This window comes from Artemia sp. Qi Xiang Cuo, chromosome 12, assembly GCF_049724085.1.
Source record: "Artemia sp. Qi Xiang Cuo chromosome 12, ASM4972408v1, whole genome shotgun sequence".
In the NCBI taxonomy this organism is placed as follows: Eukaryota; Metazoa; Arthropoda; class Branchiopoda; order Anostraca; family Artemiidae; genus Artemia; species Artemia sp. Qi Xiang Cuo.
This window is the reverse complement of record NC_142805.1, coordinates 30,334,313-30,359,400: the sequence shown is the minus strand read 5'-3', so window position 1 is coordinate 30,359,400 and position 25,088 is coordinate 30,334,313. Positions and strand designations below refer to the sequence as shown.

The following is a 25,088-nucleotide window of genomic DNA, read 5'->3' as shown; positions in this document are numbered from 1 at the left end:
TTTCTCAAATTCTTATCCTGGAGTCTACCAACATCACAATTTCACAGGAGGAAGTTACCTTCAGCTTTAAATTAACCCTTGACACTACTAGATGGTGATCTTTACTTTTAACATCAATAATAGCCCTCCTATATACCCTAGTATCTTGTATTGATCCTACCAGTCTTCGGTTTACTATAACATTATCAATAAGGTTTGCTGGCTTACCATCACGTGAATACCACCATTTTATGACCAAACACCGTATTGGTTATAATTAGATTGATATACCTACAAAATTGCAAAAGTCTGTGTCCATTACTGTTTTTTTTTCCTACGCCAAATTTATGTAGACTAGGATACCATCTATCCCTATTTCTACCGACCTGGGCGTTAAAATATCCTAGTAAAAACATCATATTTCTACCTGGGACCCTGTCTATTTGCTCCTGTAACTGTAAGTAAAATTCATCTGAGTCACTAGTATCTCCGCCAGTCGGTTCTAAAGGGCCAGATACTACTATAACTGCTACCCCGAACTTTTCAGTCATAAAATGAGCAATTAGTATATGAATCTGATAAGGGAGCAAAGGAATATATCTTTTGACATTTAGAATACGGCAAATTAAGTTTGACATAAAAAAAACTCTAGTTTGACCATATTTATTCTAATAGGCAGCAAAAATGTACTGTATTTTGGAATAAGAATTTGGAACACGCCAGGAAACAATAAAATAAAGAGAAGGTAGATTGAACCAAAGACCAGATGGTAGAAATTATTTCTAGGGGGGGGGGGTGAATCTGGTTTCCTGAAAGTGGCACATTATGACTTTTGAATTACAAGAATCGATTTTTTATAATATGTAGCAGCGACTATGATTGTTTTATCTTAGTTTGAGCCATTTAAATACTAAAGCTGCTAAGGAATCTAAGTTATGTAATAACAATAGAAAGTAACCTGATAGAGAACTTTTAACTAACCTGTAATAGTTCCTCTTGTACACCGCTCTGGCTCTGCGGATACTCCCACTTCTATCATTAGAAAATTTTGTTTATGTATCCTATATTAGTATGTTTTTTTTTGGCTATAACCATAATAACTTCACAAAAACTTTTTTTACTTGAGACATGCTATTTCATTTCTAAACCTGGTATGTCTAATGTAAACAGATACTTAAAAAGCGCTCTAATGTCTTAGAGAGAGAACAGTGATATAGTGGGAAACTCGCGCATGCAAGAACAAGGCTAAGTTTTTCTTAGTCATTCTGGGACAGGAGATATCCGGCATCGATATCGATCTGTGATTCAACGAGGGTTCAAGTTAGCAAGCGTTTAGGGATTTCATTCTGTTAATGATGATTTCATTTTTCATCGCGGACTGCAGAAGAAAAGTTGCTTATAGGTTAAACCTACTATCTTATCTTTTTGAAAGTTCCTGAAATATTAGGTTTGTTACTTTCTACCTTAAATCCTCACAAAATGTTTTGAAGATCTATCATTTAGGCCAGCGTTTATGTTGCTAGGCTAGTTCGTATCATTTTATCTTAGGGGATGATAAACCACCTGTGATGAAAGCTAGACTGAAGTTTAAAATTACACATAGTCTATATGCCATTGATAGCCAAATTTGTGCTATAGACTTATTGAGTGGTGGTTCAATACTAGCAGAGCACTTGGTAAATTTTCACCAAATCATATTATTGACTTACAAATAAAGTGAATATACCACTCAATGCCTTTTTTATTCTCTTTACAAATATAATAATTATTTTTGTTGGAAATGAGTTTTATTCCCACTCCTATATATAGGATTCAACAACAACAGCAACCTCATAAGAAAATTAAAATAAATTTTCTTGTGAATTATTATCGCTTCTAATCTGCAGCTGTACCAAACCACTCCTGCTCAACTTATCCCCAGAGCTATACTGTGGTGTTTCTCCTCCCCATAGTATAGAGCAGACAGTTTGATATCATTCTATTTTCCCTTCTTGTTTTAGTTTTTTTTTTAAAGCTTTTTCCAATAGACAGTGTTTAGAAGTCCTCCAAAAAAAAGTCCCACCAGATCCCAAATCAAATTCCAGTGAAAGTCCCATAGTGAAAGATACCCATTTTGGCTGGTCAAGCACACTATCTCAAAGTTCAAATGATAGCTCCAATTTGGAGAATAGGACAATGATAAGTGTAGGGGCTAATGTGACCATAAATGATGATAGGCCTAATGGGTTTCAAGAGGTCCTCTCTAGAAGCTCTAAAAAAAAGGAAAAAAATCTCCCCAATCAAAAGCATTTCCCCTCTCCCTGCCCAAGATCCTCCCTCCAAAAACTTAATAATTTACATTAAAATCACTCCTTCTACTCCCTTTGAAATAAAAATGATCACTGCAATAAGAGTTGCAATTTTTAAATTGCTAAAATCAATGTTCTCTCTTAATATTAACCATGATAGATCTCTGCTAATAGCTGTAGAAGATCAGAAATCGGCAGATACAATAATTAACCTAAAATCCCTTCTGAATACCCCAATTATTGCATCTAATTAGAACCCAAAACAATCACGAACAAAAATTGTAGTTTATAAGGGTCCCCCTGATAGATCCACATAGGATTTAAAAGAAGACCTATCATATAGAGCTGGAAACACAATCCAAATTGATGTTGTTACCCAAATTGACACACCTAACCCTAATGACTTAAAAACTAGTAGATTTTTCTCATTTAAACTAATTGTAAAAAATGATGTCCAAGAAAAATTATTCCTATTTGGGCAAATCAAACCACAAAAGGAGTACAAACCTAAGCCAATCCAGTGTCAGAAGTGTCTCAAACTGGGACACACAACAAACAAATGCAATGAAATTCTCCGAGAGTGTAGTAATTGTAAAGCTTTCCATCCTAAAGAGCTGACAACTTGCAACAACACTCAGCCTACATGTATCAATTGCAAAGGCCCACATGAAGCTACAAATAAATCATTATGCCCTGCATACAAGAAAAGAGCTCTAACACTCCAAATATCAACAGAGAAGGCCATCCCATACCCCTTTGCAGCAATAGAAGCACATGCTGCTCAACTATACCAAATAAAGCCTGTAATGAAACCAACCAAAACCCCCAAGTCCAACGCCCCCCATGCATCAAGCACCCCATCTACACCCCCATCTTCTAAGCCCCCCTAGCTCAAATCCCTATCAGATGGAATCACCAAGCAAACACGCCTCCGTGTCCGGTGATATGAGGTCTTCCTGGGGCCCCCCCCCCTCCCAAGAAGAAACAAACCAGAAACACTACCAGAAATCAATCCCCTAACCAACAAACAGGATGCACAACCAAAAATGCAATCCCCAAATATATGCTTATTCATTCTAAACTGTAATGCAGTTCAGGCCATGAACATACATCAACTACAGAAAACAAAAATCATTGCAGAATTGGCAAAAATCTACATCCCTGATGATATGCTCATTAAAGCGAAAAAAGATCTTGCTTTACTTCTAACAAAGCTGAACATTGATGCACAGTCATATGAAGAATAAATCAACAACACAACATATATCAATACTCCAATGGAATGTAAGATCACTCACAGAAAATAAGCTAAATGAACTAATATATTTTATGAACAATAATTCCATTAATATTGCTTGCCTCCAGGAAACTCATTTAACCCAAAATCAACAAATTAGGTCTCTGGGATATACTATCCTCAGAAAGGATAGATCTTCAGAGAGAAAAGGAGGTGGGGTAGCTTTATTAGTTAAAAATAATATAAAATTTTGTGGTATCAATTTTCCAGATTTTGCAAATGATGTTGATGTAATTGGTATCAGTGTTTGGCTGAATAATTTAAAAACCTACATAATAAGCTTTTATAACCCTAATGGCCAAACTGCAAATGCCAAGGATTTCTTTAATTATATAAATAATTCTAATATGTTAAAAAATATCATTATCTGTGGAGATTTCAATGCCCACAGCCTTTTGTGGGGGAATAAACCAGCAAATAAAGCTGGTAAATTCATTGAGCATATGACTTCAAATAATAATGAATTAGCTGTTGCTACCCCTCCAAACCTGAATACATATTTCAACCCCAGAAGTGGCAGATTCTCCACAATTGACCTACAAATTGTGTCATTAAATTTTTTGAACAAAATTTACATAAATAAAATTGATAGTCTATGTACAGACCACTTTGCTATAGTTTGCTCTCTAAATGAACCTGCTGAAACTTTATCTCATACCTCCAAATATATCAACTCTAAAGCAAATTGGTCTATGTTCCAAAATAAGCTAAATGATGAAATTACAAGTTTCACCCAAAGTTCATGCATTTCTAACACAACAGTTGACACACATGCTGAAGCCTTGACATCTTTACTAATAAATACAGCTAATCATGCTATCCCCAGGACAACACCTAAGAAAACATTCCCTAAACAAATTCCTAAAGAATGGTGGACAAATGAGTGCCTAAATAAATGGAGGATAAAAAAAGGCAGCTAGGACAGAATTCATAAAAAAACCATCACCTACTATATATTTAAAAAAATTACAAGCAGAATCTAATCTAAAAAGGACTATAATAGATGCTAAATATAAGTACTGGAATCATTTTGCAAATAATCTCTCCAGAGAAACACATGAGCCAATTATACATAAATTAATAAGCCACGTCTGTGGGAAAAAGACTTCCCCAACCCACTCCTGTATGAGCTTATACATAATAATACCCATTATAACAATGATAATGAAAAAGCTAACCTATTTGCAACCCTTTTTGTTAATAAGCTAATATCAAGTAATCAAAGCAAACTGTCCACAATTCCTATGAACCCAAGTTACCAACCACACCCAGGATCCGAGTACATAACTAATCCATTTTCAATCCAGGAATTGAATAATGCAATACATCATATTAGGACCAAAACTAGCAGCAGCTATGACAATATACACCCTACATGGATAAAGAATCTCACATCTTCATACAATCAAGAACTGCTAAAATGTTATAATCAAGCTTGGGCATCTTCTATGTTCCCCAATATGTGGAAATGTTCGTCCCTCCTACCAATGCTAAAGAAAAATAAACCAAAAGATAACCCTGAGTCTTATAGGCCCATTATGATTACTCCTGTGATGAGTAAAATAATGGAGAAAATGATCTATCACAGACTCCTCTGGTATGTTTTAAAAAATAATATGATCCCTCACACTCAAACTGGATTCAGGAAACCACTCCTCAACAGATGCTTTCATTTTGCTAAAAAATGCAATCAATGAATCTTTCTCAAAAAATAATGTCCTAGTTGCAGCTTTCCTAGATTTTGAAGGGGCATATGACAATGTGAACCACCAAACCCTTTTAAACAAACTTGCAAACCTTGGAGTACCCCCTAAGCTAGTATCTTTTAGATTGGTTTGCTGAAGATCAGGTTGCTGATCTTTTATTAAATCCTTCATAGAAGTGCGTAGTTTCATTGTTTGTGTTGGTTCAGCCTCTTCACCCCAAAAGACAATAACCAAAGGCCTACCTCAGGGAGCAGTCCTCAGTTGCCTCCTATTTGCCCTATATCTATGGGACATGAACCTATCCCACATGAATCTACAATATGCTGATGATCTGGTGCTATGGTCATCTGGCAACACCTTTCAGATAGCACAGTCAAATCTGCAAAAGTCACTTTTCCAGTTTGAAAAATTCTCTCAACATTCAGATTTACCCATTGCACCCACCAAGTCAAAAATAATCCAATTTCACCAGAAGCGAAACCATGTTAATGCAAAACTAACTCTAAATAAAACAACTATTCCAGAAGATAATCATATTAATTACCTAGGTCTCATGCTTGACCAAAAACTTAATTTCCACCTCCACATTTCAAACTCAATAAAAAAATGCTATAGAAAAACAAGTATACTAAAAAAAACTTCTTTCCACACCCTGGGAATGTAAGGAGAAAACCTTACTCCAGTTTGATAAATCACATATAAGACCCCACATTGACTATGGGCTCATCGTCTATGGTGCATGTGCAAAGACCCAGATACAAAAAATTAAAACAATACAAAATGATATAATACATCTCGTATTTGGTCTTAGGAAACCCACAAGCACCAAGTTTCTGCTTATGGAGAGTGGATTAACAACAATAAGGGAGAGATGTAGGTTTCTCTTGACAAAACATCTTACAAAAATCGAATCAAATAGCTCACACACATTACATAATTGGTTAAGAAATCCGGCCATGTATAGAGGCATTGCAGATGAGTATGCCAATATTCAGAAGAAGTTCCCCATACCAGCAAAGTCTATTGCACCCACTTTCCCCTGATCCCCCCTCCATGGAATTGGTCAGGTTCCATAATAAATATTGAATTCTCAAAGTGGAATAAAGATTTAACCCCCATTGCTTTTGTCCAGAAAAAATGTGCAGAACTTAATACAATTACCTATAAAAATCTCTTCGAAATATGTGTTGATGGGTCAAAAATGAATGAGAAGGTTGCAAGTGGTGTTTTCCTTCCTCACCTGAAAATTGCAATGGTCGAGAGATTATATAATAATTTATCTATAATGTCTGCTGAGTTAAATGCCATAATCATGGCATTAGAACACCTTAAAGGAAAACCAACCTTTGATTGCAAATTTAAATAATATTATCATCTATTCCGACTCTATCAAGCCTTGAGTTGCTGGCCTCAGCTCCCCAATATAAGTTGGACATTGAAACTTATCATTGTCTCAGTATTATTGACAATCTTGCTTCAAGTGGGATAAAAACTTACTTTTAGTGCATTCCTAGCCCCTCTGGCATAAGTGGTAATCATCAGGTTGATGAAATAGCAAAAAATGCTATAAATATTGACCAGTCAAGTGGGAGACCAATCCAAATTAGAGATATTTACCGATGGAGGCTATCAGATATTAATTTTAATAAGATTAATCCTATCCTTTCCCCCTTTCCCAATAAGTATCTTTCTAAAATTTATCATAGAATTTGTTCTGGAACAAATGGACTAAACTTACTTGCATTCTCATATAAGCTTTCTAACTCAAGTGGTTCAATCCCCCTGTCCCCTCTTTGCAGGCATTGTAATATGAATAATGAAACAATTGACCATTGCCTATTTGAATGTAATATGCCGATGTCTGCTCAACTTACCTTGCTTTGTAAACTGTTAAAATGCTTCAAACACCACAAAATCTCACTATCAGCCAAGAGCCTAGCCAACTATACCTGCACACAGAGCACAGAAATCTATATCTATCATCTTATATTTGAACTCCTTGAGTCGAAAGATCTACTGAAAGATATCTGAGAATATCTAATAAATAAGAGACAACCAAGACAGTAGCTCTGTAGCCCACAGAGTGAAGCAAAAAGAAGAGGGCTAAATAGTACCAACTGAATAGCCCGCCTGCTGTGAATTAGAAGAAGAAGTTATCTTTTTGAAAGTTCCTGAAATATTAGGTTTGTTACTTTCTACCTTAAATCCTCACAAAATGTTTTGAAGATCTATCATTTAGGCCAGCGTTTATGTTGCTAGGCTAGTTTGTATCATTTTGTCTTAGGGGATGATAAACCACCTGTGATGAAAGCTAGACTGAAGTTAAAATTACACATAGTCTATCTGCCATTGATAGCCAAATTTGCGCTATAGACTTATTGAGTGGTGGTTCAATACTAGCAGAGCACTTGGTAAATTTTTACCAAATCATATTATTGACTTACAAATAAAGTGAATATACCACTCAATGCCTTTTTTATGCTCTTTACAAATATAATAATCATTTCTATTGGAAATGAGTTGTATTCCCACTCCTATATATACCGATTCAGGGTACATATTTGCACATTTTGGAAAAAAAAATTTCAGATATAAATGGGAGGTAAGTTTAAACTTTACCCCCACCCCCCTAATGTGCAAATATATACCCTGAATTGGTATATTGGGGTGGGAGTAAAATTTATTTCCGACAAAAATGATTATTATATTGGGAAAAAAGGCATTGAGTAGTATTTTCACTTTATTTGTAAGTCAATAATATGATTTGGTTAAAATTTACCAAGCACTTAGCAATAGCTTTCAAGTTAGCCTATTGTGGTAAATTACAAGCCCTTGATTACCCCAGATAGTCTATAGGCCTAGCCAGATTGTTTTGCATCACATGTTGTGTCATATCTTATTTGTTATTTTTTTTGTATTAAGACCTGGTATAAACATTCTCCTGAAAGATTTCAATAAGCTTTATTCTTTGAAATTATTTAAAGATTATTTTAGCCTATAGCCTATCACACTTGCCAGCAATAGGATGATTATGTTATCACCAGTCAATGAAGATAGGCTAATGTGCTGACTGATCAGGTGAATCCCCAAATAATTGCCAGAGCATTTTGCACTATTCCTTGTCAACTGATCATTTGAATGACTCAATACTGGCAGAAGAAACTGTGACTTGATCTAATGACTTCTCTTGACTCACCACCCAATTACCTTGAACTATGGTAAATATTTTGCAGTTCATATTATTGACTTATAAATAAAGGACATGTTCCTGGTCTGACAAAAAGTTAATAATATTTAATAAAATTTAACATTTCATTCCAGGTGAGAGCAAATTACCAGCTGGAATAATCAAAAATTAATTTTTTGTGAATACAGTTAACTAGCGTATTTACTGAATTAACTTCTGTATATTCATCATCAAAGTGGGAAAAATAGAGGCAAATAACCAATCTAATAGTAATTAATTAGTATTAAAGGATCAAAACTCATATTTTTCATATTTTACTCATTCCTCATTAAAATTACTCATGTTTTAATAATAAATTACAATGCATATTAACCCTTTCCGGCACAAATTATGAAATTGTCAGAAAATTTTGCTTTTTTTTATGTTTCCTGTGTCCCTGGGCTTAGAAATCAACAAATATTGAACTAAAAAATTTATTCCAACTATGAAATGAAATATAAGGTGGTGTCTGGTAGAGACCACTTTGAAACATGTGCAGAAAAAACCTCACTTCTAGTGAAAAGAACTAAAGCAGTTCTTTGTGTAATTCATGCACAATAGAACTTTGCAAACTGAACATTGCTATTTTGTGTGATGGGGCTCAATCTGTGTACTGCATTGAGCACATCTTCTTGATGTAGCTTGAACAGGTAAGTGTTTTTGATTGATCCAATCTCTTTTATGGAGGAACGTAAGGCTTGAATTTGGGAAAAACTTCCAATTTTCTGGATGGCCGACCACTCTCACCCTTACACAAATAACTTCCAACCAAACCAGTGACAATGCAGCATCTAAAGTCTTTCAGCGTCATCTTGTTAGCATCTGGCATAGTGGACAACTTGAACAAGACAAAGGCATTGATTGTTGTAATGTCTATGAAGTGCCACAGTAGGCGGTGCCACCACTTTCTGCTTTTTCTGTCAATCCCATTGAGACTTCAACATATCAGCTTTGTCAATGCATCCCATAAACTTGTTGTACTCGACAACCATGTTTGGGCATGTAACTTGGGCAATAAATCCATCTTTCTCCTTCCTACCAATCTGTGTCACTTCACTTCCTTTATGAATCGTCAAAAGAAGTTGTAGACATCGTTTGTGCTTCCAGTATACACAAAAGATTCCATCTGAACTCACAGCATAGTCGGAATCACCTCGTCTCAGCTCTTTTTCAGCTTTGAGTTTGGGAAGACCTTTATGGTTTGCCTGAAGTGCATCACAGGAGTAGAGCTTGTTGTTCTTCATTTTTTCCATGAGGTTTACTGAACTGAAGAAATAGTCCCAATAAATGGGATAATTTTTGCCTTCCAATCCCGTGGTAAGATCGATAGCTACTTGTTCTCTAAGTACAAACTCTATGGTATCAGATAACTTCCTGGTGTAGACCTAAAAATCACAAACGAAAATGTGCGTGTCTTCTCTGACCCAGATCTTGTAGCCTCGTTTCATGGGCTTCATAAGCATATAATGTTTGAAAGCAATGCGTCCTTTGAATTTGAGCATGCTTTCATCGACGGCCTGCTCTTTGGTAGGCTTTTAAATCTTTCAAAAGCTTGAGCATAGTTCTTCAATCAGAGGCCTGATCTTGTAGAGTTTGTCATAGTTGTCACTTCCTTTCCGAGGTAAGATCAAATTGTTATTGAGATTAACATGAGCAAGAAGCCAGCTGAAACGGCTTATATTCATCAGTCCAGAGATGTAATTATCTCTGAGTTCATCATGACTTGACCAGAAATCTCAATAAGATGGTACTGTCTGACACCCATAAGCATACTTATTGCTAAAAAAAAGTTTCATTTCATCTTAAGTAATTGGGGTGAACAAAACATCTTTCTGAGTAGCTTAGAAGTTTGTTTAAAATACGAAGTGGTCAATCAGATCAAGAATTTAGAATTAAAAAATAAAAATGTGCAAATTTATTTTAATATTCTAGATGCTAGGCTCAGTTTTTTGGAAGTTGCTCGATTTTAATTTTTTTGTCGAGCTGCTGAATTGATCTAAATCAAAGACCACGCCAAAAAAAAACAAAAAAACTTTTTATCATATGCTGCAAGGTGGTCATTGGGGATGACCAGCCTCTCATGTCCAATATCTACTTATTGTGCTTCATATCTGAAACTGTGATGCTACTAACTTGTACTCTAATACACAAAGAACAAATTGACAGGAAAACAATATTAAAGATACTACTGTTTCCAAGTATTTTAAACTTCTTACTTTTTATTAAAAAACAGCATGTGGTCTAATCTAAATACTAGGTGTCACCTCACTAGGTGTCAATTAGGCTGTCCATAAAATTTTGCCTGTCAGATAGCATTGCTAGGCATATGCTAGACCAGTGGTTTATTATTTTCACCACATATGGATCATGGTAAAAAAAAAATATAAAAAGATGGTTTAACGTTGGAACCACTTCGTCAGAAAGGGTTAAGGCATTAGTTTACAAACTGTTCCAGCTTGGCAGTTAATTTGTAGTAAATTTGAAGTAAATATGAATTAAATTGTAATTTCCACCTGAAACACACTCAAAGTAAACATACTACTCAGTGCCTTTTTTAATGCTCTATGAATATAACAATCATTATTATTAGAAATGGATTTTACCCCCACTCCTATATATTCCAATTCAGAGTATATATTTGCACATTAGGGGGTGGGGGTAAAGTTTATTTCTGATGAAAATGAGATTTAAGTATAAACTTTACCCCCCCCCCCCGAATGGGCAAATATATACCCTGAATTGGTATATAAGGGGGGGGGGAAGGTCATTTCAGACAAAAATGATTATTATATTTGTAAAGAGCATAAAAAAGGCATCAAGTAATATGTTCACTTTTTTTGTAAGTCAATAATATAAACTGCAAAAAATTTACCAAAAAGGCATTGAGTGGTATGCTTACTTTATTTTTAAGTCAATAATATGAACTGCAAAAATTTACCAATTCCCCCCCCCCCTAAAAAATGCACCTGTTTGAAAAATTTAGGTGAATTTTTCATTCTTCATATTATTGACTTATGAATAAAGTGAATATACCACTTGATGCCTTTTTTATGGTCTTTCCAAATATAATAATCTTTTTTGTCCAAAATGAATTTTACCCCCCACCCCTATATATACCAATTCAGGGTATATATTTTCATGTTCGGGGTGATGGAGGGAGGGGGGGGGTAAAGTTTAAACTTTGTTCATTTGCATCTGAAATAAACTTTACCCCCACCCCCCTAATGTGCAAATATATACCCTGAATTAGTATATATAGGGGTGGGGGTAAAATCCATTTCCCCAATAAAAATGATTGTTATATTTGTAAAGAGCATAAAAAAAGGCATTGAGTAGTATGTTTACGTTATTTGTAAGTCAATAATATGAACTGCAAAAAATTACCTAAATTACAGCTTGGAGTAATCTAAGGATTTCTCCTTTTAGAGCTCTAGTATGATGACTTGAGTTGTTTTCAAAGTTCTTTAGTGACTAGGCACAGTTGGATGATCAGTAGCATCCTAATTTAGTTTACACTCTTTGAAGGACCACTCAGCATCCAGCCTTCATTTGAAAACATCAGCAGATTCAACAGTAACTGTTTCTTCAGATAGTTTGTTCTGACTGTTGACAATTTGTGATTAAAAAAATTGAGTACAGACTCTAGATATGGTAGACTGCATGACAATTTTCAGGTGATGACATCTAGTTCTTGAGTTGGGACCAACAGTAGGGAATAATGCTGGGGCAGTATTAGCCCTCATTAACTTATAGGCTAAAATGGCATCCCCTCTATTTGTCCTGTAAACAAGTAGGCCTATAAGGAGATTCAGCTTTGATAGTCTTGCAGGATAGGAAAGCTCCTGCATGCCAGATATCACTTTGGTGGCATGTCCCTGCACATCTTCAAGAAATGTTATGTCTTTTTTTAAATATCAGGAGACAAGAGACATTCAAACTTCAAGCTTAGGATGTACAAGTCCCTTATATAGAAGACTAATGACTTTAGGGGAACAAGTAGAAAGAGTATGCTTAATCAGTCCTATAGTTGAATTAGCACCAGCAGCAGACCTCTTAGCATGATTCCTGAGTTTTAGTTTATCATTAATAGTGACACCAAGATCTTGCTTGTTGTTGCTCCAATATTCCTATTAGAAAAAGGATTTGCTATGCAACCTTGAGTTGACATGCTTCTTGAAAATTTTTTTGATCATGTCCTCTTGTTCTTGAAGAATTACCAAGATGAAAGATATTTGGGATAAGCTTTTCATGGTTGAGCAGCATGAATGTCATAATCAAGTCCAAGTCTATTGAATTGCTTCTATTTTTATGCATTCTCAAAGTGGGTAAAATTCTGGCAGCTTGAATTTAATGTCCAGAAATGCAAATAAACCTATGTGCAAGTATTTTATGGAATCCAGTGATAGTTTAAAACAGCCACTCATATGCAGTCATGGTGAAAAAGATCTGGGAGTCTTGGTTGATGATAAGCTTAAGTTTAATTTTCCTTCACAGTCTGTAGTAGCCAGTACCAATCAAACTCTTGGTTTAATAAAAATAACATTTTGCAGCAGATCTCCAGCTGTGATCACCAAGTTCTTAAAGTCCCTGATCAGACCAAAATTAGAATTTGGGAGGTACATTGCTACTCCAGTCAATAAGATACATCAATTCTCAAATCAGGGCAACAACATGCAACTAAATACATAAAGGGATTTCAACATCTTCCATACCCTACCCAATTACATAAGCTCAAACTACCATCTCTCACATATAGACACAGGCAAGGAGATATATTAATGACATACAAGGTAATACATGACCAGAGCATGATTCCCAGCCTGTTCCAGATAGGCAGTTCACCAAGTACTAGAGGTTACTCCTTGAACCTTTATTGAAAGCATGCTGACACCATGCTACAAAACAAAATCTTTTCTAATCTTGTAGTCAGCCTATAGAACTCCCTTAGCCAGGATACTATTATGTCTCCCAGTGTTGAAGCCTTCAAGTCTGCAGTTGATAAAGACTGGTGCAAGAAACCTTGGCTCACAGTTTGTGATGCACCTAACAAGTTGAGTTATCATCATCAGTGACAAGCATTCACAGTACTTTTCCTTATTGCTGGCAAGTGTGATTTAAGGTAATACCATCATTGATCTTAACATCTGCTGAATTCTGTACAGCAGCATTATTGAACTGAAGTGGTCTTACTGATAATGTTCTGGATTTGGGCTTCACTAAGACCAAGTCTGGTGCTACCTTTGCAAACTGGGCAATTCCATTCACAGCCCAAACATAATGTCATTTTCATGAGAACATTGTACTCATGGTCACTTATGTCTAGGCAATCAGTACACAACCACTTTTTACTAACATTGCAGTTCACTGCAGCTGATTCATCATCCAACTTTGGTCACAAGTTGCATACTTGTCTGTTCTGTTTTTGGGGTCTTTTTGGTGGCATAGTTAACAGTAGTTAATACTATTCAATTAATTAAAACCAAATGCTAAGCTATTTGCTAGGCTCACTACCTATGATCAATAAAACTCTCAAAAATTAGGAACTGCTAAGGATCACTTGTTAAAAAATTTTTGGTTCAAAAATGTGGATACTAATGGAAGGAAACATGATAGACTGATTAATAGGAACATGCTGCATTTTCCAAATTAAGCTTATAGGCATAGAATTGGGGCTATTGAGAAAAAAACATCTTAAGATGACAATTTTTACTTCATAATAAATATTCAAAAATTGCAGTTACCACATTTTAATGGCACTTCCACTATACTTCATCCTCTGTCCCCTTCCCCCTCCTTTAATGTGCAAGTATATAGCCCAAATTATATATATTCCCATGCACTTTGCCTTGTGTTACTTTTGTTTTCTGACAAAATCAAGAAATGGAAAAATACATGGGAAATATATACTCTTGGCTAGGCCTATATATTTGCATATGAAGGAGGGGGGGTAAAGTATAATGGGAGCATGTTCAAAATATCTTAACTATAATTTTCTTGCATATTATGGAGTAATAATTTATTTTTTTTTTTACATGTGTCCTTCTCAATAGCTCATGTTCTATTCTTATATCAAATTAGGGATTTCCTTGTTTCAGTATTTTCATGTATTTTTTTTTTTATTCTATCCCAGGGCCATTTATGGGTCTGTCAGGAGAGGGATGGGGGTGGGGGCAATGTCAGAAAAGCAACCATGACATTTGAGTATGAAATATGGGATCTAATAGTAAGTTACTTCTTTTATTTTAATAGCATGTTCCCTTTAGATATGGTCAACCATAGCAAATCTACCCATTGTTGTTTAGTAGTAGGCCTACTGTTTCACTCTTGCAAAGCAAGCTATTTGAAACCCTTATAATTTTGGACATTAAGGATAAATATTAAGTTTGCCCTGCTAATTTGGATTTCAATCTGGCTTGGTGGTGCCTAATTCATGAACATGTTAGGGAATTAAGGTATTTGGCCCCCCTCCCCCAATCAGACCAATGATCTGGCTTAAGTTGTGCCCATACTTCTCATGTTACAGGAAATGTCCTGTTTGATGTGTGTATTGAAAAATTTTTTTTTATGAATTTTAGAGGTAAAATTCTGGATAAGGGGCTCTTATTTATCTTTGAAAGTAGTTGAGGAAGACAAATGAAGCACAGATCATAAGCTTCAATGATCCCCTGGGAATGTGTTTTGAATTACCTATCCTCACCACCTCTCCCTCTACTTACTTCTTAAGGTTTTAAAGATGTGAAAATGTATTGATTAAATTTTGGAAAAAACCTTGATATGGTTAAAATCCTGCTCAAATAATAACGGTTACATTTTCCAAAACCTAGAGCCAATGAAAAAGAGACTTAAACCCAAAATTAAGATGAAACATTTTTTGTCAAAATTTTGATGTCATCCCTGCAATCCTCTAAGCTGTAGAAACAAGGAAAGAGTTGACATACTAACTTGGTAGGACTTTCTTGGGATATATCTTAGGCCCTGGATTCATTCCTGAAAGTTCCATTTGCTTAAAGAGCTTTTCTGGTAAAATTATTGATGATCAATCTGTTCTGGTAAGACTTTCTTTAATGAATGTTCTAATGACCAACAAAGGTTTTGTTAATCAAAATTATGGATGAAAATGATCAACAATTGAAATTTATCATCTGGTAAGACTTTCTTGATGAACAGTTATTAGACCCCAGCACTGCACTGATGAGGGAAGACTGGCGATGGCAGGGCCAAAACAGCACACTGCTGGTAAGATGTTGGCAGTGCACTGCTGGTTCAATCAATGTTGACTGCAAACATTAATGTTTTCATCAGTCTTTCTCAAATCACAGCTTAAATTTCTAACAGATTCAAGCCTATTCATGAGTTCAAAAATTCACAGGTCACTGGCTGGAAACTGGTCTTCTTCATCAAGTAGAAATCTGGCAGAAACAAAATGGCTGTGGTATTTCAGAACCCTTGCATAATATGAGTAGTTGAAGTATCTATTAGCTATGTATTCTGAACATAAATAATTATCAAAACTAGTAGTTTTTTTTTCATCAAGCATTACTGAATACATAACTTCAAACACCATATCACAAAATTTGTCAGTTACCTGGGTAAAAACTTTGAATATAGCTTTGAACTTAGAAGCTTAATTGTTTCATAATGCCCTTTGCCTATATCTGTTTTGTCACCTTTAAAACCGTTGAAATGGGCAACTTTGATATTGATTGTTTTTTTTTTTTTTTTTGCTCTTTTGGGTTCCTAAAAAGCCTTGTTGTATTAAAAACTGGTTTTTAATAACAGTTTTAAAAATTGTGTAGGCTAAGGCTGAACTGCTGCTTTTTTATTGCTTTTGGCTGCTCTTTTGGATATTATTCATTTTTTCTTTTGGGGATTCATTCCAAATTATAAACTCATAAATATCTAATATCAGTCAAATTATAAACTGCATCTAAAAGGAGTAAATTTATCAAATTGAAAAATACATGATGAACACTTCACATGAGAACACTTCAATTACAATGAAACAAAAAACACTTAATGGTTTATTTGGTATGAAGAAAAATGAAGGGCCAGCTATTTTCTTAGGTAAAAAATGAAAAGCTCATCTGTTTTAAATGTAATTAAATTAAATAATATGCAGAGTGAAGTAGCCCCAGGAAGATGTTGAGATTTTCTTCCTAGTTTGTCACTTTTAATCCAAGCAAAATTATTGAGTTTAAGCTTTGATTTCCAAATGCTCACAAAAATTACCAAATTTAACAAAGTCGCAAACAATAAGTCATCTTTGGTCAAAATACTCAAAGACTCCTCTTTGATCCCCACCCAGCATCAAAGCTTCTGCTATGGTTATTTCCATGGAAATCTCCAAAGAGTTTCTTTTTAAAATAGCTTTCAAGCATAGTTAGGGGTATTTAGCCTTTTTTGCTTTTCTTCAAAGCTTTGAAAAAAGTGTTATAATATTCCAAATGTTAGAATTGTTATATTTGTGCATATTTTTGGCAATCATTTGTGGGGTGATCGAATTTTTTAAACCACTCTAGATACGTAAGAACATTGCAACATCTAATACCCTGAGGTCATAAGACTGTCAAAGACTCCTCCTTGAACCTCCCAAATTGAAAGCTTTTATTATGACCTGGCCTTTTAATGTAACTTGGGCACTGGACCAGGGCACCATTGTCACTCAAGCACAACGTTAGGTGGGGATGTCAAATATTGCTTTTGTCACACCAATTCGTTTGAATGTGAATCTGCCTGGTACTTATGAATGAATGTTTTCAAAGTAAACCGGTAATATCAATAAGAAAAACGGGTTGGACGAATGTGTCCCTTTCCCTTTGGATGATAAAACTATGGAAGTGCTGTATCAAGTTTTTGTCAACTTTTCAACTTTTTGGCATCCCCGCTTTCAATAAAAAAAATCAAGGCACTATCACTTAAATATAATAACTCCCTTTGCCCCCCCCCCCCCCCCCTCTGGATACCATCTTGATAGTATACCGTCTCTGCTTTAAATAAAAAAAAAGTAATTAACTTATTGGCACCCCTGCTTTCAAAAAAATCAATGTATTATCATTTAAATATGACAGCTCACTACCCCTCCCCCTCTGGATACCACCGTGATAGGATACCGCCTCTGCTTTAAATAAAAAAAAAAAAACACTTTTTGCCAACCCAGCTTTAAATAAAAAATTTTCGAGATATTATCATTTAAATGTAATACCTCCCTACCCCGCTCCCCTCTGGATACCACCTTGATAGGATACCGTCTCAGCTTTACATTAGAAAAGTAATTTACTTAATAATTAACTAGGTCTGTATATGGTTCAAACAAATACACAAAATAACGTTGTTAAACATCTTAGTGTTCCTTGAAAAAAATTGAGGGTATGAGTAAAGGGGTACAAAGACAACAACAAAAATGTCAAAATTATTCAAATATACCTCAAATTATTGGAAAACTGATTCATAGATTCACCATGGCATTCAATAAGGTCCAAAGAATCTAATTAAAAGGGAGCACGCACAAAAGCCAAATTAGGCCAGTAGCCTATGAGAAATGACAAAACACCCAAGACAATGAACAAGTCCCAATGGGGAGCCTGAGTCTATCAAAATGTTTCAATGGTTTCCCAGGGAATTTGATATCATTTTCTTCCACCTCCACTTTAAATGAAAAAAATAATTATCTTTTTGGCATCTCTGCTTTCAATAAATTTTTTTAGGTATAATCATTTAAAAATGATAGCCCCCTATCCCCCCTCCCCCCTATAGGCAATAATTTACAATTTATTTATGAATTGCATATTTTTGGGGTAACTTCTTTTTCAGTCTTTAATTGCCCAACCTTGTACATAGCTCAGTCTATAGCTAAATTTTGTCTAAATAGAAGGTTTGTTTTTTTTTGGTGGAGGGGGGGGGGGGTAAATGTTTCAGAAAGAAGATTGTATTTTCTATCAGGCGTTCAATGATTGAGTATTAAACATTAAGAAAATCTAATTTAAAAACAGCAAAAGAAAAAAAAATTCTACAAACTTACAATTCAGCTGTAGAAACAATCTGTCAGCTGTCAATTTCAAAATCCAACTGAATGCTGAATCTGTATAGTAGTGAATGCATTCTATAATTCTATTAAAATTGAAAACAAAATTCTTGACTACAAATGATGTAAGAAATAGAGATTGGGAAACTGCCTTCAAAATGATTTAAACTAATTTCATAAAGACAATACTTTTTTTGTCAACACGTGAAGAACTGTGTATATTGCAATATTGCAATTGCATATTGCATCTGTCTGGTTTTTATGCAGAGTAACAAGAGAGACAAAAATTAACAAACAAGAGAGTAGTGAAGAATTATGGTATGCAAAGTAATATTTGGCAGGGAAAATCACTGGTGATAAATTGCTATGGGTGGTACCGTGATTGAGGGATTTTTGGGGATTCGGGGAACCAATTTTTTTTTCCGGGTGATGCATAGATTTTTGGGAAATACCCAAAAATTTGGGGATAGTGCAAGCCCTGCTTGATTTCTAATCAGGAAAGTCGAAATACTAAACCACACGAGAAAGAAAAGCTCCAACTTTGCAATTCACGCAATAAAGAATTGCTGCAAAATTAACTTAAAGTCGACCATACGCCACCGCCTGTGCTGGTGGTGGCATTGAGACACTTGGGCAGCAGTCGATTGGGCATCTTGTCGGCAGCGTTCGGTTGATCTGCTGGGGTCTAACAGTTATGTTCTAGTGACCAACAAAGGTTTTGTTAATCAACATTATGGATGAAAATGATCTACAATTAAAATTTACCATTTGTCAAGCTTGTTGGTCAAATTAAGCAGGAAATTTCAAGGCAATTCTACAGATCAAATTTTTTTTGTTCTCTCAATTTTAGAAGAGGAAACAGATACTTTGCCATAAAGAGTGTTATATTTATTATTAGTTTGATTTCTCACCTAAAGTAAGATACAAGAAGGTACTATATGATTTGTATACCTCTTTTTCTTCTACAGAACACTGGACAACTTTATCTGTATAAACTAGAACTTCAGAATTCGATCAAACATTGAAAAGCTGATTGAAAAACATGAGTCTAATGGGAAATAGCAAGACAATAACTGCTAATAAATAACAGTTCTTTTGTGCAATTTTGTCACAATGGTTTTATCTTTCCTTTCTCTAGGTATCACCACAGAGTAGTATTGGTCTTTATCTTTTAATTTAAATAAAAAAAAGAAGTTTTTTTTAACTGAAAGTAAGGAGCAACATTAAAACTTAAAATGAACAGAAGTTATTCCACATATGAAAGTGGCTGTCCCCTCATCATGCCTTGCTCTTTATGCTAAAGTTTGACTCTTTCTCACAACTCTATTTTTTTAAACAATAAAACACTTTAATGTAAAGAGTGAGGCATTGAGGAGGGGACAGCCACTTTCATATACAGAATAATTTCTGTTTGTTTTAAGTTTTAATGTTGCTCCTTACTTTCAGTTAAAAAACTTGTTTTTTTTAAATTTTAATTTTTGAACGTTTTTGAATTAATGCAGCTTTGATTTTGGCTCACCATACATTAAAAATTAAAACGAAATTTACATATCAATTTTACTTTTTTTGGCTAAATGGCTTTTTCGAAATTTTCTTCTAATGTAACGAACTTTTATATGTTTTTATTACGTATATTTGGGAGTTCGCTCCCTAGTCAATACCCTCGCTCTTCACGCTGAAGTTCGAATTTTGTTTGAATTGTAAACTCCTGAATCACAAAGGCCAGTTAATTAGAATAGATAGCTCTTTTGAAAGTACTAAAAAATCTTTAGCATAAAGAGTGAGGTATTGACTAGGGGTTGAACTCCCTCATATATGGAATAAATTCTGTTTGTTTTAAGTTTTAATGTTGCTCCTTACTTTCAGTCGAAAAAACTTTCAACTGAAGTTTTTTTCATTTAATTTCTGATCGTTTTTTAAATAATGCTGGGACATCTGGCGCCCCCTTCTTAGAAATGTCCCTTTCCCCAAGGAAACATCCTCCTTGGAAAGATCTTCCCCCAACCACTCCCCCCCCCCCAGAATATACTTCCCAGTAACCAATGTACTTCCCAATAACCAATACTATATGAAAACAACGGGCAAAGTTCATGACTTGCAACCCCTCCCCAGGAACTGTAGGGGACTAAGTCATCCTCAAAGGTATATTTATTCGATTTTTGACTATGCTGAACAAAATGGTTATCTCAAAATTTTGATTGGGTTACTTTGGGAAAGAATGAGCATGGGAGGGGGCCAAGTTGCCCTCCAATTTGTTTGGTCACTTAAAAAGGGCACTAGAACTTTTAATCTCTGTTCAAATGAGACCTCTCACGATATTTTAGGACTAATGGATCGATACGATCACCCTTGGAAAAAAAATAAACATGCATCTGTGATCTTCCTTCTGGCAAAAAATACAAAATTCCACATTTTTGTAGATAGGAGTTTGAAACATCTACAGTAGGGTTTTCTGTTACACTGAATCTGATGATTTGATTTTCATTGAAGTTTGATCACTTTTAAGGGGTGTTTCCCCCTTTTTTCGAAAATAAGGCAAATGTTTTCAGACTCGTAGCTTTTGATGGGTTAGACCAAATTTGATGAAACTTAAATATTTGAAATCAGCATAAACATCCGATTCTTTTGATGTATCTACTGGTATCAAAATTTCGTTTTTTAGAGTCTCGGTTACTATTGGATAGAGCCGGGTTACTCCTTACTTACAGTTCGTTACAACAATCTGTTTGATGAGATTTGAATAATCTGCAGTGCCGGGTTCATAATAATAGTGCTGGGTTCATAATAGTAATTAGTACTGGGGGGGGGGGTATATTAACCATCGAAACATTAGGCTTTGCCAACCTTTTGTCTATCTCTTTCTTACCTTATTAGCTACCTCAATTGGTCATCAAGGTTTTGTCAGTATATACTGGAGCTGCAACCATGTGCTGTTCTAGGAATTACATGCTCTACCATGCCCTGGTTCTGCTCTACTGAAACTAGGGATTGAATCTATAGCTCATGAAAGGGGATGCAGAATTACTCCCTGCATCTCTTCTCTAGACCTACTTACAAAAGTTCTGTAGATTTTGTGACTAGTGATATACTTTAGCCTGTTTGAGTAAATCTTAGCTTTTTTGACATGATCCTGTTCTGGCTGCAAGTGCAACCCCTTTAAACTTGGCAAACAAAGTAATCTAGTAAGTACTTTAGGCCAAAATTTGATAAGCCAATATTTATGGGTTTTTAAAGTAGTTAATTACAAATATAGGACTCAAATTAAAGTATGGCTCTCTGAAGTGTCATTGGTGATATGATGTGACCATATTTAGACTGGAAGAATAAATAATTTTCACACAGATGACAATAAGAGCTAAAAAGCAACCTTGGACATCTAAATATATTAACCATATGCAAAAGGTTTAAGCAGAATTTAAACCTTTCCCTGTGATTCCCTGATCAAAAATTTCACTGCATGAAAAAAGGTATGCTTCTATGTGAGGGAACAAACTAGGCAAACAAAGTAATTTAGCAAGTACTTTAGGCCAAAATTTGATAAGTAGATATTTATGGATTTTTTAAGTAGTTAATTACAAATATAGGACTCAAATTAAATTATGGTTCTCTGAAACATTTACAGTATGTAGACTACATTTTCTTCAATAGCATCGAATATCCTTTGTAGCTTGCATCTCTGAACACTCTTGTCATGACTATTTCAAATAAACTAATTATAAACACAACTTTTCTACCAAGTTTCTTCTGTTAATTAAGAGTTAACTATTATTAATATATGGATATACTTAAAAAAATGGCAAATATTATATTATAAATTAGTTAAGTTTTTCACAAAAAGTAAACAGCAAATCTAACCTTTAAAAGAAGCATGAATTAGTTTGTATACATTACTAAAGTTAACCAAACAATAACTACTATCAATGAAGAAATGAAACTTAAGCAAAGAGGAATTACAACAAACATTGAAGCCTCATTTAATTGAACAGAAATAAGATGAAATAAAAATGGTGTCGGTATTTCTGTCCCTTCCAATGTCTCAAAAAGAACCTCAGGTTATAGAAGACAGATCTTGATATAAATTATCTTGTGGCAATCAATAGTGTTTTATTATGTCAGTAAGACACTAATTCTTTCTTTTTCAATCTATTTCTTCAATTCTACACTTTTAGTAGTTCAGTTAATCTTTCAGGAATACTGGGTAATTCTATCCAAAGACGTCTATTGGACTGAAAAAGGAAGAAGTCAAGCTTGCAATAAATAAAAATGACTGGACATACTAGTGAGCTTGCTGCACCTTCGAAGGTACCCCTTAAGGCAGAATTGTCATTTGTACTGCAACAACAACAAAAAATCTTTTGTGCCCACCTTAAGACTAAAGTGACTTTGTGTTTTAATGCAAACAAAGATCTATCTGCTTAAGGTAAAAATCTGATTAAATTCTTACAGTAAACAGAAATCACCTCACATACAAATGGGCTTGATGCCCCTTCAAAGCTATCCCATAAGGCGAAAGTCCCATTTGTACATCAATAAAAAAATCTTTTGTGTCCAACTTGAGACTAAAGTGGTCTAGTGTTTTAATGCAACAAGGAAAAAAAATATTTATCTGCCCTCTGCCCCCTCTCCCCTACTGAAAATGGCAAGAACTTGTGACCCAATAAGATTTTTTCAGGTTTGAAACACATAAAAATGGAATAGCTATGAAACCTAAAGATCAAGAATGTAATCTTGATCTTTAGGTTTCATAGCTATTCCATGATAAGTAAAAAAGCTTATTAATTGCATAATATTATATAATATTTTTTCTTTCAGATGTTTTAGAAATGGCAGTTAACGTTTATTCTACCTCTGTCACATCAGAAAATCTTAGTAGACATGACATGTTAGTGTGGGTTAATGACTGCCTTCAGTCAAGTTTAACAAAAGTAGAAGAACTCTGCACAGGAGCTGCATATTGTCAGTTCATGGACATGCTGTTCCCAGGTATATACTATGTATACATGTATTTTTTTTACTAGAACTATTTTTTTAAAGAAAGATATGCTATGCCATTAATGACTTATACTGTATTTGTTTGTTTCTCTGTACAAATAGGTTGAACTTGTTTTAAAGGATTGAAAATTTCAAGTGAACTTAAATTGCAGGAAAAAAGGAGTGATTTCAAAAAGGTTGCCATAATTTATGTTTATTGAGTTTTTTTTTGTTCAGATAACAAGACATTATTTGAAATTGCAATTCCTTTATAAGTACTTTGCTGTTGGTGAAATGAAAAAAAAAAATGTGTCATAAAAATATGCATTGATTTGGTTTGACAACATCAAAGCACTTGACTCTTTAACTGAATTCAGTCAGAAGGATATTCTCTGAAAATAAGGACAAATACCAAGAAAGGGCAGACATTTTTATTTTAGATTAACTTCATCAGCAAAAGCACGGGCCCCTGTTACCACCAGTTAGTGACAGCTACATGATGACTTGTATGGTGCACTAATACTGTTTCTACATTTATGACGACGCTGTATGGGGCCAATATAACTGTGGGCTCACTCAGGTTTTTTTTTCAATTATGTTGTTCTACTGTGTAATAGGTTGTAGCAGTGACTGGATATTCGCGTTGAAGAAGTGCATGTAATTATAGGCCTATGTTGGAACTGTATACCCATAAATATTTTGACATCTAGTCCCTTTTGATTTCCAATTTTTAATTCAGTTGGTAAAAGAAGCTGTGCAAAATCGTGAAATAGAGATATGCAAAATTCTGAGTTATAAAAAGATTATGCTTTTAGTGTATATATCTGGAAAAGAAAGAAAGCCTTTTTGATGCTGTGGACGCAAGAATTTTTTTCTGTCCCCCCTTCCCTTCTCAATGGCTGCAAAGATGTTCTATGCTTGACAAATGACATTAGCTGATTGATGTCATGTAAAATTGTGGACAGACTGCTAATAGCAGAGAGAAAAAGTAGAGTTTACTGTACTATACTTCTGCATTAAAAAGCGCTTCAATACCATTGATTTATTATTGTGATGTCATTCGTCTGGTTTTTATTCAATCATATTATTACTTATGTGATTCAAGAAGGATAGCCTGATTTCATTGTTTTTTGTTTACTTAAGAGTTTGCCAAGAAGGGTAGCCAATAAAAGTGTCTTTTTACCTGTTGTTTCATGTACCTATTGCTGTTATGCCAAATTTTTAGCCAGTAAAAAAGGATGCGACACTAGATTCGTTCATGTATGTATTAAAATAACTTTATATTTGTTCTTTATTATAAATCTTATATAAGAAAATTTAACCAATAATGAATTCTTACAAAAAAAAAATAATTTAAAAAAAATGGTGTTATACTATCTTATCTAAAGAAGTATGTGTTGCATCATCATCTATATATATGGACTACAGTTCGTTCGTTAATGTACCGGGTTCGAATCCCATCACTGCCCAGTTTCTAATTCGAAAGCAAAGAAATTACTTGTTTGAATATTAAATGATGGTCTTATTCCAGTTACTATGGGCTGAAGTTTGTTCTTTACAGTAATTTGAAAAAAAAAATTATGTGAATGAACCACAGGGT

At 34.6% G+C, this 25,088-nt stretch overlaps 1 protein-coding gene across 4 annotated transcripts in view; it reads left to right on the top strand.

The window, feature by feature from the left end:
* The first annotated feature begins 1,293 nt into the window (after positions 1-1,293).
* Positions 1,294-25,088, top strand: part of LOC148945996 (microtubule-associated protein RP/EB family member 1-like) — a 55,431-nt gene continuing 31,636 nt past the window's right edge. For 2 of the 4 annotated variants that reach the window (XM_089097907.1, XM_089097904.1), the window contains exons 1-2: positions 1,294-1,426; positions 23,330-23,500. In XM_089097907.1, coding sequence (XP_088954033.1) covers positions 23,341-23,500 — 160 coding nt within the window. In that variant the 5' untranslated portion in view covers positions 1,294-1,426; positions 23,330-23,340. Of the gene's footprint in view, positions 1,427-7,338; positions 7,454-22,709; positions 22,820-23,329; positions 23,501-25,088 lie in introns of those variants that run through there. The other 2 variants (XM_089097905.1, XM_089097906.1) reach the window with 2 other exon arrangements.